The 16,773-nt window shown below is 39.8% G+C and overlaps 1 protein-coding gene across 3 annotated transcripts in view; it reads right to left on the bottom strand.

The window, feature by feature from the left end:
* NGLY1 (N-glycanase 1) overlaps nt 1-16,773 on the bottom strand; it is a 49,692-nt gene that overhangs the window by 27,001 nt on the left and 5,918 nt on the right. For all 3 annotated transcript variants that reach the window (XM_084858299.1, XM_084858301.1, XM_084858302.1), the window contains exon 2: nt 15,867-15,981. In XM_084858299.1, the coding sequence (XP_084714425.1) occupies nt 15,867-15,981 (115 nt within the window). The remainder of the gene's footprint in view (nt 1-15,866; nt 15,982-16,773) is intronic.

Raw genomic sequence — 16,773 nt, 5'->3', positions numbered from 1 at the left:
GACTAGTGATCAGGTGATGGCGGTAGCAGCATTTGCTTCATGCCTTTCCTGGTAATGAGTGGTTTGGCTTGCTTAAGTCATCTGGGCCTATTTTCTCTGCACACATATTCTAATTATAGCATACTGTGGGCTTGCTTCCCTGGGGAGTGATGTGCTAATGGATGGATAACCCTGGCTTTTGGGCAGGAAGTTTGGCAAGATGGCTGTTTCATCAATTTAAATAATCATTCCAGGATATTTTTCTGTGTTGCTTTCTGGAGTCTATGAGCCAGAAGAAGATGGGAACTTTGGATGGAAAAGAACAAATTCATTCATTTATTACATTTCTATACCACCCACTTTTGGTTGGAGATGGCATCGTGATCGGCTCTTCGCTGCATCTCCCCCAAGTTTCAGCTTTAAAAATACCTCTTTGAGACTGTCGTGTTATCTGGGTATTTTTAATTAAACTTCCTTAAGCTTTTGTTTTTTGTTTTCTGCGCTTTTATTTGGTTGTTGTATATGGAGGTGAGAGGAGGATGACAACAGCAAAAGGAAACGAAAGCTTGGGAATGCCGCCTACCCCACCCCCCAAGTTGGTCCCTCAGCAAAGGTTTCCTTCTTTTTTTAAAAAAAACCTTTTTATTCTATTTTTTTATCTTTATAAATTAAATAAACAATACCAACAACCTAATCAAAAACTACAATTTCCCCACAATACAGTATTTGTCGGAGGACACAGCAGTAACGAAGGAGGAAAAGAAAAAAAAAGAGAAAGAAAAGAATTAAATTTAAACTCCATTACACAGAAACTTCAAATCCCATTCCACCTAAAAATTATACCTATAACATTGGCAATATTACAATTCAATACAGTCTAAATAATCAACCTCACATTTCAAAATCATATTATCAGTCTTATAGCAAGGAAGCAGGCCTGCAACTCATTTCCAGTAACCATATATTGCCCTTCAACTAATATACAATATTAAAGCTTAATAATTTAACCAGCCAAAAATCTTAGTAACCAATGATGATAGTAATAATAATAATAAAAAGGAGATTTAAAAGGATTAATAATAATACTAACAAATCACTAACAATATTTATAATATTAGATGATAATAATCTTAAAATCAACCTTACAACAATCACTAATATATTTTGTACTAGATATATAAATGAATGTGCACATTTCTATACACCCTCACACAGTAAATTTAAGTACAGTATATCATATCCACCCCATCATGGATCACTGCCTTGTTGTGGCGAAGGGGCTTGCGTAACTCAGTGAAGCCATAAGCTATGCCGTGCAGGGCCACCCAAGACGGACAGGTCATGGCAGAGAGTTCTGACAAAATGTGGTCCACTGGAGAAGGAAATGGCAACCCACTCCAGTATTCTTGCCAAGAAAACCCCATGGAACGTATCACAAGGCTAAAAGAGATGACGCTGGAAGATGAGTCCCTCAGGTCAGAAGGTGTCCAATATACTACTGGGGAAGAGCAGAGGGTATTTCCAAGTAGCGCCAGAAAGAGTGAAGCGGCTGGGCCAAAGCCGAAAGGACACTCAGCTGTGGATGTGTCTGGTGGTGAAAAGAAAATCCAATGCTGTAAAGAACAATATTGTTTAGGAACCTGGAATGTCAGATCAAGGAATCAAGGTAAGCTGGAGGTGGTCAAACATGAGATGGCAAGATTGAACATCGACATCTTGGGAATCAGTGAACTAAAATGGACAGGCATGGGCGAATTTAATTCAGGTGACCATCATATCTACTACTGTGGGCAAGAATCCCTTCGAAGAAATGGAGTAGCACTCATAGTCAACAAAAGGGTGGGGAAAGTAGTACTGGGGTACAATCTTAAAAACGATAGAATGATCTCAGTACGAATCCAAGGCAAACCATTCAACATCACAGTAATTCAAGTCTATGCCCCAACCACTGATGCCGAAGAAGCTGAGGTTGATCGGTTCTATGAAGACCTACAACACCTTCTAGAACTAACACCAAAAAAAGATGTCCTTTTCATCATAGGGGATTGGAATGCTAAAGTAGGAAGTCAAGAAATCACCGGGATAACAGGCAGGCATGGCCTTGGTGTACAAAATGAAGCAGGACAAAAGCTAATAGAGTTTTGCCAAGAGAACACGCTGATCATAGCAAACACTCTTTTCCAACAGCACAAGAGGCGACTCTACACATGGACATCACCAGATGGTCAATATCGAAATCAGATTGATTATGTCCTTTGCAGCCAAAGATGGAGAAGCTCCATACAGTCAGTAAAAACAAGACCTGGAGCTGACTGTGGCTCAGATCATGAGCTTCTTGTTGCAAAATTTCAGCTTAAATTGAAGAACGTCGGGAAAACCACTAAACCATTCATGTATGACCTAAATCATATCCCTTATATGATTGTTTATGATTGATGGAGGTGAGGAATAGATTTCAGGGATTAGACCTGATAGACAGAGTGCCTGAGGAACTATGGACGGAGGTCTGTAACATTGTTCAGGAGGCAGCAACTCAATCCATCCCAAAGAAAAAGAAATGCAAGAAAGCCAAGTGGCTGTCTGATGAGGCTTTACAAGTAGCTGAGGAAAGAAGGGAAGCGAAAAGCAAGGGAGAAAGGGGAAGATATAGCCAACTGAATGCAGAGTTCCAGAGAACAGCAAGGAGAGACAAGAAGGCCTTCTTAAATGAACAATGCAAAAAAATCGAGGAAAACAACAGAATGGGAAAGACTAGAGATCTCTTCAAGAAAACTGTAGATCTCAAGGGAACGTTTTGTGCAAAGACAGGCATGATAAAGGACAAAGAAGGCAGGGACGTAACAGAAGCAGATGAGATTAAGAAGAGGTGGCAAGAATACACAGAAGAACTATACAGGAAAGATCTGAATGTCCCTGATAGCCATGATATTACGGTCACTGAACTTGAGCCAGACATCCTCGAGAGTGAAGTCAAGTGGGCCTTAGGAAGCATTAGTAACAACAAAGCTAGCGGAGATGACAGTATTCCAGCTGAGCTATTTAAAATTTTAAAACATTATGCTGTTAAAGGGCTGCATTCAATATGCCAACAAATCTGGAACACTCAACAGTGGCCACAAGACTGGAAAAGGTCAGTTTACATTCCAAGGGCAATGCCAAAGAGTGTTCAAACTACCGCACAATTGTGCTAATTTCACATGCCAGCAAGGTGATGCTCAAAAATCTACAAGCTAGGCTTCAGCAGTATGCGAACCGAGAACTACCGGAAGTACAAGCTGGGTTTCGAAGAGGCAGAGGAACTAGAGATCAAATCGCCAACATTCGCTGCATCATGGAGAAAGCAAGAGAATTCCAGAAAAACGTCTATTTCTGCTTCATTGACTACACTAAAGCCTTTGATTGTGTGGATCACAACAAAATGTGGCAAATTCTTAAAGTGATGGGAGTACCAGACCACCTTACCTGTCTCCTGAGAAACCTGTACGAGGGTCAAGAAGCAACAGTAAGAACCAGACATGGAACAACCGATTGGTTCAAAATTGGGAAAGGAGTACGACAAGGCTGCATATTGTCACCCTGCTTATTTAACTTATATGCAGAGTACATCATGAGAAACGCCAGGTTGGATTAATCACAGCTCGGAATTAAGATTGCTGGGAGAATTATCAACAACCTCCGATATGCAGACGATACCACCCTAATGGCAGAAAGCGAAGAGGATCTCAAGAGCCTCTTGTTGAGGGTGAAAGAGGAGAGTGCAAAAGCTGGTTTGAAACTCAACATTAAAAAAACTCAGATCATGGCATCTGGCCCCATCACTTCCTGGCATATAGAAGGGGAAGAAATGGAAGCAGTGACAGATTTTACTTTCTTGAGCTCCAAGATCACCGCAGACAGTGACTGTAGCCATGAAATTAAAAGACGCTTGCTCCTTGGGAGGAAAGCTATGGCAAACCTAGACAGCATTGTAAGAAGCAGAGACATCACCTTGCCGACAAAGGTCCGTCTAATCAAAGCTATGGTTTTCCCAGTAGTAATGTATGGCTGTGAGAGCTGAACTATAAGGAAGGCTGAGTGCCCAAGAATTGATACTTTCGAACTGTGGTGCTGGAGAAGACTCTTACGAGTCCCCTGGATTGCAAGGAGGTCAAATCAGTCCATCCTAAAGGAAATCCACCCTGACTGCTCATTGGAAGGACAGATACTGAAGCTGAAGCTCCAATATTTTGGCCACCTAATGCAAAGAGAAAACTCTCTGGAAAAGACCCTGATGCTGGGAAAGACTGAAGGCAAAAGGAGAAGGGGACGGCAGAGGATGAGATGGCTAGATAGCATCACCGATGCAATGAATATGAACTTGAGCACACTTCGGGAGAGAGCGCAGGACAGGAGGGCCTGGCGTGCTATGGTCCATGGGGTCACGAAGAGTCAGACACGACTGAACGACTGAACAACAATATCATATCCATTTTAAAAAGAAAGGATTTAAAGAAAAAAGAGTAAGATAACGGAAAAAATTGAGAGAAGATAAAGAAAAAGAACGTGTGTATGTATGTATGTATATATATATATATATATATATATATATATATATATGAGGAATTATCTCTGGCCTAGCCTGAATCTTCCATACTAAAAAAAGCCAGTTAGCAAAACATGTTTGTAGATTCCAGTTCATGGTGGTAGAGCAGAACTCTCACGTGATTTTCCATTTAGCCATGCCTCCGCCATTTCATGATTTAGAAACTTCTTCATCTGGTATTCAGAAAAAATACAAAACGTAGCAGGATATTTTAAGTGATATTGTAAGTTCATTTGTTTCACCATATTTTTCGCCTTGATAAATTGCCTTCTTTTATCAGCACCCTCTTTGGTGTAATCCGGAAATAGCATAACTTTAAATCGTTTCCAAAAAAAGTTTCCACCCTCTCTTGCCAAATGCAGGATATAATTTTTTGTGGAGATTCTTGCAAATTGGATTATAACCATATAACCAGTCCCTTTGGCGTTTGACACATGGAATGCCTGCTCAATATCAAATGAATAATCAGATGGCACAGGGAGTATCTCATGCAGGAACTTATCTACAAAAGTAGACAAATTTACATCAGTAGATACATTTTTAATACCAATGGTACATACATTTGCCCTGCATACAGAAACCTCCAACTGAGAAATTCTGACAGAGAAATGGTTGAAAAAAGCTTGTGATGTTGTTTTATTCCATGCCACCCGATCTTGCAGCTCATTAATCTTCACCTCCATTTTTTGCCAAGAAGTGTTGATTAAATCCATAGCCCCTTGCAGGGCGGTGATGGAATTTTGAATAGTATCCAGTCTCTTAGTCTCTGTTCCACAAATTGCAAGGACAACGTGTTTATCAAACCAAGTAACTCCTCTGTATTTTCGCTTCTTGGAACCTTTGCCAAGGAAGATGTGTATGTGTGGGGGTAGGCGGAGAACCTTTTTTTTGCCTTAAAGTAGTCATCCTTCTCTTCAAACAAATCTTGCAGGTCCTCGAATATTGTTGATATATCTTAATCCATTCCTCAAATGTTGTTGGTGTTTCTTAATCCATAAACTACAATGGAGCACGTCAGCCCTATTTTCTCCTATTTAGATAGGAGATTCAAAATAGCTTTGAGCGATGATTAAGCTCTGGCAGACTAGCTTTGGAGTCCAGCCCCCCTGCTAATACACAGAGATAGCTAATCTTCTGAAACTTGATCCGAAGCTGCTCCTGCCCCCCCCCTTCATTCCAGGGGGGAGATGAAAAGGTTTTTCAACTTTTTAAAAAGCTGTTTGAGATAGCGTCCCGCGGAAGCCTCCAGCAAAGGAGATCGTTACCTTGTCATGGTGCTGGAGCTTGAGGACCTCAATGATGCTATGAGCTAAACCGTGAAGAGAAACCCAAGATGGGAAGGTCATGGCAGAGAGGTCTGACTAAATACGATCCCTGGGGAAGGAAACGGCAACCCACCCCAGTATTCTTGCCGTGAAAACTTAATGGATCAGTACAACCAGAGCTATGTTGGTATACCATCAGAAGATGGGACTCCCAGGTTGGAAGATGGTCAAAATGCTACTGGGGAGGAACAGAAGATAAGTTCAACTAGCCCCAGATGTGATGACGCAGCTAGCTAAAAGCCGAAAGGACGGCTAGCGGCCAATGGTGCTGGTGGTGAACAACGAATCTGATGTTCTAAAGATCAACACACCACAGGAACCTGGAATGGAAGATCTATGAGCCAGGGCAAATTGGATGTGGTTATTGGGGAGATGTCAAGATTAAATATAGACATTTTGGGTGTCAGTGAACTAAAATGGACTGGAATGGGCCACTTCACATCAGATGGCCACCAGATCTACTACTGTGTACAAAAGGACCACAGAAGAAATGGAGTAGCCTTCATAATTAATAATGAAGTGGCTAAAGTAGTACTTGGATACAATCCAAAAAATGACAGAATGATCTCAATTCGAATTCTGGGTAAGCCATTTAACATCACAGTGATCCAAATATATGCCCCAACCACAGATGCTGAAGAAGCAGAAGTAGATCAGTTCTATGAGTATCTGCAGCACCTACTGGATAATACGCCAAAAAGAGATGTTATTTTCATTACAGGAGACTGGAATGCTAAGGTGGGTAGTCAAACGACACCTGGAATTACAGGCAAGCATGGTCTGGGAGAACAAAATGAAGCGGGACATAGGCTGATAGAATTTTGCCAAGACAACTCACTGTGCATAACAAACACTCTCTTCCATCGACCTAAAAGACAACTTTATACATGGACATCACCATTTTCGGTTGACACCGAAATCAGATTGACTACATCCTTTGTAGCCAAAGGTGGCGGACATCTATACAGTCGGTAAAAACAAGACCTGGAGCTGATTGTAGTTCAGATCACGAACTTCTTATTGCACAATTTAGAATCAGACTAAAGAGAATAGGGAAGACCCACAGATCAGTTAGATATGAGCTCACGAATATTCCTCATGAATATGCAGTGGAGGTGAAGAATAGATTTAAGGGACTAGATTTGGTAGATAGGGTCCCAGAAGAACTATGGACAGAAATTTGCAACATTGTTCAGGAGGCGGCAACAAAAAACGTCCCAAAGAAAAAGAAAACCAAGAAGGCAAGATGGCAGTCTGCTGAGACACTGGAAGCAGCCCAAGAAAGAAGGAAAGCAAAAGGCAACAGTGATAGGGGGAGATATGCCCAATTAAATGCAAAATTCCAGAGGTTAGCCAGAAGAGATAAGGAATTATTTTTAAACAAGCAATGCGTGGAAGTGGAAGAAGATAATAGAATAGGTAGGACAAGAGACCTCTTCCAGAAAATCAGAAACATCGGAGGTAAGTTCCAGGCAAAAATGGGTATGATCAAAAACAAAGATGGCAAGGACCTAACAGAAGCAGAAGAGATCAAGAAAAGGTAGCAAGAATATACGGAAGATCTGTATAGGAAGGATAATAATATCAGGGATAGATTTGATGGTGTGGTCAGTGAGTTAGAGCCAGACATCCTGAAGAGTGAGGTTGAATAGGCCTTAAGAAGCATTGCTAATAACAAGGCAGCAGGAGAGGACAGTATCCCAGCTGAACTGTTTAAAATCTTGCAAGATGATGCTGTCAAGGTGATGCATGCCATATGCCAGCAAATTTGGAAAACATAAGAATGGCCACCAGATTGAAAAAAATCAACTTGTATCCCCATACCAAAAAAGGGAAACACTAAAGAATGTTCAAACTATCGAACAGTGGCACTTATTTCACATGCCAGTAAGGTAATGTTCAAGATCTTGCAAGGTAGACTCCAGCAATTCATGGAACGAGAATTGCCAGATATACAAGCTGGGTTTAGAAGAGACAGAGGAACTAGAGACCAAATTGCCAGTATCCGCTGGATAATGGAGAAAGCCAGGGAGTTTCAGAAAAACATCTATTTCTGTTTTATTGACTACTCTAAAGCCTTTGACTGTGTGGATCATCACAAATTGTGGCAAGTTCTTGGTGATATGGGGATACCAAGTCATCTTGTCTGCCTCCTGAGGAATCTGTATAACGACCAAGTAGCAACAGTAAGAACAGACCACGGAACAACGGGGTTTAAAATTGGGAATGGAGTATGGCAGGGTTGTATACTCTCACCCTACCTATTCAACCTGTACGCAGAACACACCATGCGACGTGCTGGGCTTGATGAAGCCAAGGCTGGAGTTCAAATCACTGGAAGAAACATTAACAATCTCAGATATGCAGATGATACCACTTTGATGGCTGAAAGCGAGGAGGAGCTGAGGAACCTTATGACGAAGGTGAAAGAAGAAAGTGCAAAAGGTGGGTTGCAGTTAAACCTCAAAAAAACCAAGATGATGGCAACCAGCTTGATTGAGAACTGGCAAATAAGAGGGAGAAAATGTGGAGGCAGTGACAGACTTTGTATTTCTAGGCACAAAGATTACTGCAGACGCTGACTGCAGCCAGGAAATCAGAAGACGTTTACTTCTTGGGAGGCGAGCAATGACAAATCTTGATAAAATAGTGAAGAGCAGAGACATCACACTGACAACAAAGGTCTGCATAGTTAAAGCAATGGTATTCCCCGTAGTAACCTATGGCTACGAGAGCTGGACCATAAGGAAGGCTGAGCAAAGGAAGATAGACGCTTTTGAACTGTGGTGTTGGAGGAAAATTCTGAGAGTGCCTTGGACTGCAAGATCAAACCAGTCCATACTCCAGGAAATAAAGCCAGACTGCTCACTTGAGGGAATGATATTAAAGGCAAAACTGAAGTACTTTGGCCACATCATGAGAAGACAGGATACCCTGGAGAAGATGCTGATGCTAGGGAAGGTGGAAGGCAAAAGGAAGGGGAGCCGACCAAGGGCAAGATGGATGGATGATATTCTGGAGGTGACGGACTTGACCATGGGGGAGCTGGGGGTGGTGACGGCCAACAGGAAGCTCTGGCATGGGCTGGTCCATGAAGTCATGAAGAGTCGGAAGCGACTGAACAAATAAACAACAACCACCTGCGGAAGCTCCGCAGCATGCTGCAAGGGTGACATTGGCTCCCCCCCGGTAAAGGTTTCTAAAGAAGCAATAGAGGGAGAGAAGTTACTTGCTGTGATAAAAAAATACGTCTTCACAGTTATCTCTTCAGTCAAAGAAGAACAGCTTGAACAGTTCAAACAGCTGAAAAAGTTTCAGGATTCCATCACTACTCTTCAAGGGTCCGTGGTCTTGATGAATGTTTGTCTTCAAAAGGTGGAGTCAAAAGTTAAAGCATTTGAAGAACGGGTTACTACTCATGAAACTGCAATGGATGCCTCTCATAGTGTATTATCTGCTCAAATTTCTCAACTAGAAGCTTTCACTCAGAGAGCTTATCCGCGTATTCTCGGCCTCAGAGTTGGGTACAGATCTCCATCTTGCTGAGTTTATGGATAAATTTCTGCGTGAGTTATTGGCTTTGCCTTCTCATTTTCCACTTGATATTGAGCGTGCCTATCATGTTCCCGGCTCTACACGAGGATCTAGAGCAGGGCCAGTTATTGTTCAGTTTCTACCGGCGTCCACTAAAGAATATCTGTTGCATACAACAAGAGGTGGAGAACAGCTTAGGTGGGGGCCAGCCAATTACAAGATTATGCTTTTTCCTGATTATACTAAAGAAATTGCCAAAAGAAGAAGAGAATTTACCAAGGCGAGAAATCTGGCAAAGCAAATTAATTTGCAATACCACATCAAATATCCTGCCACCTTTTGCATTTTTTTTGAAGGTCAGATGAAGAAGTTTTTACGTTCAGATGCTGCAGAATCATTTCTCACTGGCATTAAAATTAAAATGAAAGATTTGTCTTCGTCAGCTCCTTGAATTTGAAATTCAGCCATTTTCTTTTCTTTCTTTTTTTCCTCTGGTTGCTCTCTATTATCATGCTTTGTTTGGGTTGTTGTATTTGATAAGAAATCTGGGCGACATGCCAGACGAAATTGTATTGCATACTACTGCTTTTTCCTCTTTTCCCTTTTTTTCCCCCTCATCTTCCCCTGCCTCCTTTTCTTTCTCTTTTTGCACACGCATAACAATGCATATATAATTTCTGTTCCTAAGTGTATCTGTTTACACATTTTGAATAAATACAGGTTATATGTAACTATCACATTAATAAGGTTATGTAGGCACGCGCGCGCGTACACACACACACACACAAATATATACATATGTATGCACATGAATATAGCTCCAGATAAAATATTACTTAAAATACCCATTTTATTATTTCTTGTTGGTTAAATTTGCATGTTTGTAATTTTGTTTTGTATATGTATTCAATATGTGGGAGGCACGTTGGTCCAAACAGAAGGCAAACATTTTTATTTTTTGTTTTTGTTTGTTAGGTTTTTTGGCACTTTTTTGGTATTAGATAAAAGAGGTGGACGCAGTTTGATTATTTGAGTTTTATTTTTATTTTGGTTTTTTATTTTCATTTATTGTTCATATTTTTGAATAATTTTAAAATTTCTCTCAGTTTCTATGCAATAAGCACTATTTTGATGATGTCTGAAATGGTTAGTCCTAAATGTAAACTTGGATGTATTTGTTATATCACTTATGGTATATAAATTTAGTTATTGTTTGTAAATTTGGAAATAAGTGTTTGGGTGGAGGGGCAAATAATTTGCTTTTGTTTTTTCAATGTTTAATGTGATTTCATGGAACATCAAGGGGCTGCGAAATGTAAACAAACAGAAAAGCGTTTTTATTAAGTTAAAAGAGCTTAATGTTGACATGGCTTTTTTACAAGAAACCCACTTGATGGCTGCAGATCAACAGATGTTGCGAAAGAACTGGGTTGGTGAGGCTTATGTCAGAGATACCTCAACATGGTATAAAGGGGTTGCGATTTTAATCCATAAGTGACTTTCTATTTCAGTTCAGCAGGTGATTCTTGATATTCAGGGGCGTTCTTTGATTCTGGTAGGAAAGAATATGGGTAAATTAATTGCTATGATCAATGTATATGGGTGAAACATTGATTCTCCAGCTATGTTTCATAATTGTTTTGCTAAACTGGTAGATACCACCTATGATTATTTGATTGTGGGTAGGGATTTTAACGAGGTCTTAGATCCTTTGTTAGATAAGAGTACATCTTCTCCTAAGACCCAATCTGCCGTGAGGCTCGCAGTCTAGGCTTATATGATAGATATGGTTTAACTGATGTTTGGAGAATTTTACATGCTGCTGATAGGGAGTATACTTTTATTTCACCAGTTCACCATAATTGTTTTAGATTAGACTACTTTTTGATTTCTACATATTTAGTATGTCAAATCAAAGACTGCGAGATTGACACATTGGTAGTGTCAGATCATGCCCCAGTATGTTTGGAACTGCAATTTTCTGATACGTTTTAATGTTTCTCTTCTTAATGATGAGAAGTTTAAAACTAAGATGTTAGCTGAACATGACTACTTTAATATTAATGTGGATACACCACTGAATGGGAGGCTAGTAAAGTTTTTATAAGTGGCCGAATTTATTTCTTATGCTTCTTCTTATCAAAAGAAGCTTAAAAAAACTCAGCAGACACTTCTGCACAAGAAGCTGAAATCTCTTATAAGTCAGTTTGCCACTTCCACTACAGCACAACTTTATCACGAGCTACAGAATATTAAGCATGAGCACAATAATATTATTTCACAACAGGAAGAATTTTCTCTGACCTGTCTACGACAGAAATATTGGGAAAATGGTGAACATCCTGGTAAGATCCTTGCACATTGTCTTAAACAGCACCAACATCAACATGTTATTTCAGCCATTAAAGATGAGAGTGGAAAAGTATATACTTCTCCCACAGACATAAACTTACAATTTTTAAAGTTTTATTCTGATCTGTATAGTACTGGTAATAAGATACTAGAGCAAGATACGGATGCTTTTTTTCTCAGATTAATCTTCCATGTTTAGATTCTTCACAACAACAGCTCCTTTAAGCTCCTCTGCATTTAGAGGAAATTATGAATGCAATAATGAAAATGAATACTGGAAAATCACCCGGACCAGATGGATTCCCAATTGAATGGTATAAAACATTCTCTAGTTTTTTAGCCCTAAAGTTGTATCACCTTTATAACATATTTTTGAGGCAGGCTCCCTTTCTTCATCGTTAAATGATGCTTATATTACTGTGATTCCTAAGCCAGGCAAGGATCTTATTACCAGTACTATATAGATCAGAATAAAACTTTAAAAATTGTGCTAACTATCGACCTGTATCATTACTTAATGTAGATATCAGCATATTAACAGCAATCTTGGCTGATAGATTGCAACAAGTCATGGCCGCATTGGTTAGACCAGACCAGGTGGGATTTACTAAAAATAGACAGGGAGCTGATAATCTTAGATTAGTTGTTGATCTGGTTGCTTTAAACTCTGAAAGAACTGACCAGGCGGCCATAATTTCCTTGGATGCAGAAAAGGCCTTTGACAAAATTCATTGGAAATTTATTTTTATTACATTAATTTTGGTTTTCCTACAGAATTTTTGAAATGGCTTAAAATCTTATACTCCACTCCAAGAGCGAGAGTAAGGGCTTATGCTTTATTTTCAGCTTTTGTTTTACTCGGCCGGGGCACCAGACAAGGTTGTCCACTCTCCCCATTGATATTCAACTTATGCTTGGAACTCCTGGCAGGTGCTATTAGACAAAATAGGAGTATTCATGGATTTGTCCATTTTGGTTTAGAATTTAAAATTAGCCTTTATGCTGATGATCTTTTGTTGTTTATCTCGAGACTCTAGTTGTTGGTTCCAGCTCTGATGAAATTGATTTGGTGAATTGTCCAGCTATTCAATTAATTGGTCAAAGTCGGAAATAACGCCGATTGGAGATAGGGTATACTCTAGTGTATTAGCTAATTGGCATTTTTGACGGTGCCCAGAGTGTATTACTAATTGGGGAATAATTATTCCTAGATATACGTATATCTCAAATGATTAGGTTGAATTTAAACAAGCTGATTAATGATATTTTATGAGATATAGATAGATGGGCATCTTTAAAGTTGAGTTTATGGGGTATGGTGAATACACTTAAGATGAATACCATACCTCAAATTCTTTATGTTATACATGGGATTCCTATACTTATACCCAGCAAATATTTCCAAAAACTTAATGCTTTGTTTCATAAATTATTTTGAGGTTCCTTTCCACCACTAATATCTTTGAAAAGGTTGCAACTTCCAATTAACGAAGGCAGGTTCAGTTTTCCTGATCTAGCTATGTACTATACGGCCTATTTGCTGACTTGTACTAAATTTTGGTCTTTTCCACTTAGATTAGTTTTTGTACCGTGGTCAGTGTTGGAATCTTCTTGTCTGGAGCCTCTCTTTAAATGGATGGTATTCGGTTTTCGGCATATTACGGCAGACACAGCTCCTCCCACAATTTTGGCAGTTAGAGAAGTGTGGCATATAATGTCACATCAATTACAGTTTGATCCATTTTCCCATGCTAAATTAACTTCATGGGGAAATCCAGATCTAAGAATTGCAAACAAAAGGTTTTTATGGAAGATCTGGACAGATAAAATGATCTTTACCCTGGAATAATTAATGGGGGTTGATGTTGAGTTTTTGTTATTTTCAGCTTTGCAAGATCAATTTGATTTGCCTGCTACAGCGGAATGGCAGTACTTGCAATTGAAACAGTTATTGGTCTCTAGATTCAGTCCTGCTGCTTTTACTGCTTTGGAGTCTCCTTCGCTACTGGGAATACTTATTGAAGCTGATCAGACATATCGACCTACGATTCATGTTTATAAATATGTATTATCAATGAATAAATATGATACAAATTGTTTACAGCAGGAATGGAATAGGGAATTGGAACGTCCTATTTTGTTTAATCAATAGACTGCTGTCTTGGCGTCTGTATCAGATGTTTCAACAGATCTTCGGTTATGCCTTATTCAGCAAAAACTTTTGTTTCAGGTCTCTTGGACGCCACAATGTCTTTTCAATAAAGGTTTGTCAAATTCAGCTAATTGTTGAAGGTGTAATGAAGTCAATGCTTCTCTTATTCATACGTTTTGGAATTGCCCACTGGTTGCGTCCTTTTGGGAGGAAGTTATTATACGGATAAATTTTGGATTGGAATGCTCTCTAATATTTACTGAGGTAAGGGCACAATCCTATGGCCGCTAAGTCAGCGGCTAGACGGCCATAGGATAGGTCAGTTCCTGGGAATCTACCTCCATCCCCTCCCATGCTGCCTCGTAGACAGCACGGAACGGCCCCGCAGTCAGAAGAGGAGTGCGGAGCAGCAAAGACGGGGCGTTCCTGGGGGTGTGCTGGGGAGGGGAGGGTGGATGTGCCGTTCTGTCGCTTCCTATGCATCGTCTGGCATCCCCTCCCCTGCTCTGACTTCCCACGGCTAGACAGCCGAAATCAGCTGTCTAGCCGTGAATGCAGGGCAGCTGAAGTGCAGAGGGGATGATCCCCTCCGCGCTTCTCCTGCCCTGCATTGAATAGGATTGCACCCTAAATGTTCTTTTAAATTACTTACCTACTTCTTGGAATGTAACATATGGTCAGCGTAAATGGATCTTTTGCGCCCTTTTGTTTGCTAAAAGACTGATACTATGATATTGGAAGGATAAAAGCTCATCACCTATAATGCAATGGATTGAAGACTTAACAACGCTAGCAACATTTGAAAGAGTGGTATATAGGCGTAACTTGCAAATGGACTTGTATGTGGATATTTGGTCTGCTTTTACTGAAGTTTATGTGTAACCTATTTTGTTTTCTTTTTCTTTTACTCTTTCTAGAATATTGTAATAATTTGAAACTGAGGGTTTTAGAATATGTTGTTATTTTTTTCTTTTTTTGGTTTTGTTATGGTTTTTGTTTGTTTGCTTTGTTGAAATTCACAATTAAAAAATTGAAAAAAAAATCCAAACCACCGAGTAGCTAAAGCTCTCTGGGCAGTTCACAAAAATTAAAACCCTAAAATACAACATGATAAAACACAATATAAAACCTTTAACATGCAAACATTTAAAACAGTTTGAAACATCTAAAAACAATTAACAATAAAGTGCCAGGACCTGATAAAACAACTAATATCAAAAAGCCCCATCAAATGCCTGGGAAATGAGGAAAATCTGGTGCCAAAAAGAATGTTGGTGTCAGGTGGACCTCACTGGGGAGAGCATTTCACATTCAGGGAGACACCATGACAAATGCTTCCTGAGTAATATTTTTCAACTCCTTAGAAAGATACTTAGCATAGAACATAGTTGCACTAAGTGAAGAATTTTAGGTGATGAAGTCTGAACCTTCTAGGCCTTATCACCACATATAGCATGGGAAGGTAGCTAGTTGTGCTGTGAAGTCCTCAAGGCCCAACATGTGTATACACAAGAAAACTGGCTCAATCTGAACACAATCACACTGATTCCCCCCTACTCACTGCGTTGGCTTCATACTGAGATGAACACCAATGACTTATGGATCTCATTAAGTGCTGTGAAAAATGTCTAGTGCCATGGAGATAGAAAGAGTGGTCAGGTGGCTTTCTGTATAGGGTGTGTAGACTTCCATTTTTTAAGATAACCAAGAAAGTTTGTGTGTGAGAAATGTAAAGTTGACTGAAGAATGGACATTGATGAGATCTTGAAAAAACTGTCTTGAAAATTATGAGAAGCTTTCCTTGGTAAACCCTGAATTTCAGCAAGAATGAAAAAAACACAGAAAATCCAGTTCTACAATGAGTGTTAAATACAACTGAAGATACAAATTGGCCGGATGAGAGGACATTTTATAAGGAAATGTAACATTTGGATTCACTCACCTCTTCAAACCCCATTTCAAAAAGGCATTCAACGGCCCCTCTGACAGGTAACAATCTAGTGGAAAATGCTTGATTTCCAAGCCGAATACATCGGTATTTTTCTTCATTTGGGTGTCTGACAGATTTCAAAGAAAAATAGAAGGCTGTTTAAACAAATTACTTACATAAAGAAAGGTATTTTATGAATTTAGAAACCTGGAACATAGCTTGTGTATTTCAGTAACATACCCAACTATGGCTTCCTGCTGCACATTAACTTATACCAGTATGACATTTTGGTGTCTACAGTGACATTTAGTGGATTCACAGTTCTGAGATTCTACTATTATTTGCTATTTCTTATCTGTTTTAATAAATGATCTACTAGTGCTATTTATGTACCATATTAAGTTTGTAATAGAGCAATCCTTTGGTCCCTGGGAGGGCATGCCAAGGGCCATAGGATAACACCAACCTCAGTAGAAGGGAAAGAGGGAGAAATGGAAGTTGGACAGTAGGCAGGGAGGTGAGGGGGAAGGAGATACATGGATCTGCTATTTCCACAAGCCTCTCCATTCCCCATCCCATCCACTGGAAGGTAAGGCAGCCAGACAGGCTTAGAGGCCCATCTAGCTGAAAACAACAAAATCAGAGGAATGGGAAGCTGTAAAAGCCTCTGTCCTCCTCCAGCCCTGTCTGGCTCTTGCTGGCAGGGTGTTGGATAGACAGAGTCCTCCTTCTATCGAGAGCTTTTAATGTCTTTTATTGTTTATGCTTACAGCAAACCTGCGTGGTAAGCCATTATTAGTACTACTTTACACATCAGGAACTGAGGCTGGGAGTAAATTGAGGCCACATAATACAGCCCATGATAGGGTTAGGACTTAAACCCATGTCTCCTTGAGACTCAGGCTGAAACTGAACTGTG

This window comes from Heloderma suspectum, chromosome 5 (assembly GCF_057233095.1).
Source record: "Heloderma suspectum isolate Gila_16-S chromosome 5, 16-S_ref, whole genome shotgun sequence".
NCBI classification, from domain to species: Eukaryota; Metazoa; Chordata; class Lepidosauria; order Squamata; family Helodermatidae; genus Heloderma; species Heloderma suspectum.
Note: the sequence above shows the minus strand (reverse complement) of the source record. Positions and strands in the feature narration are given on the sequence as shown.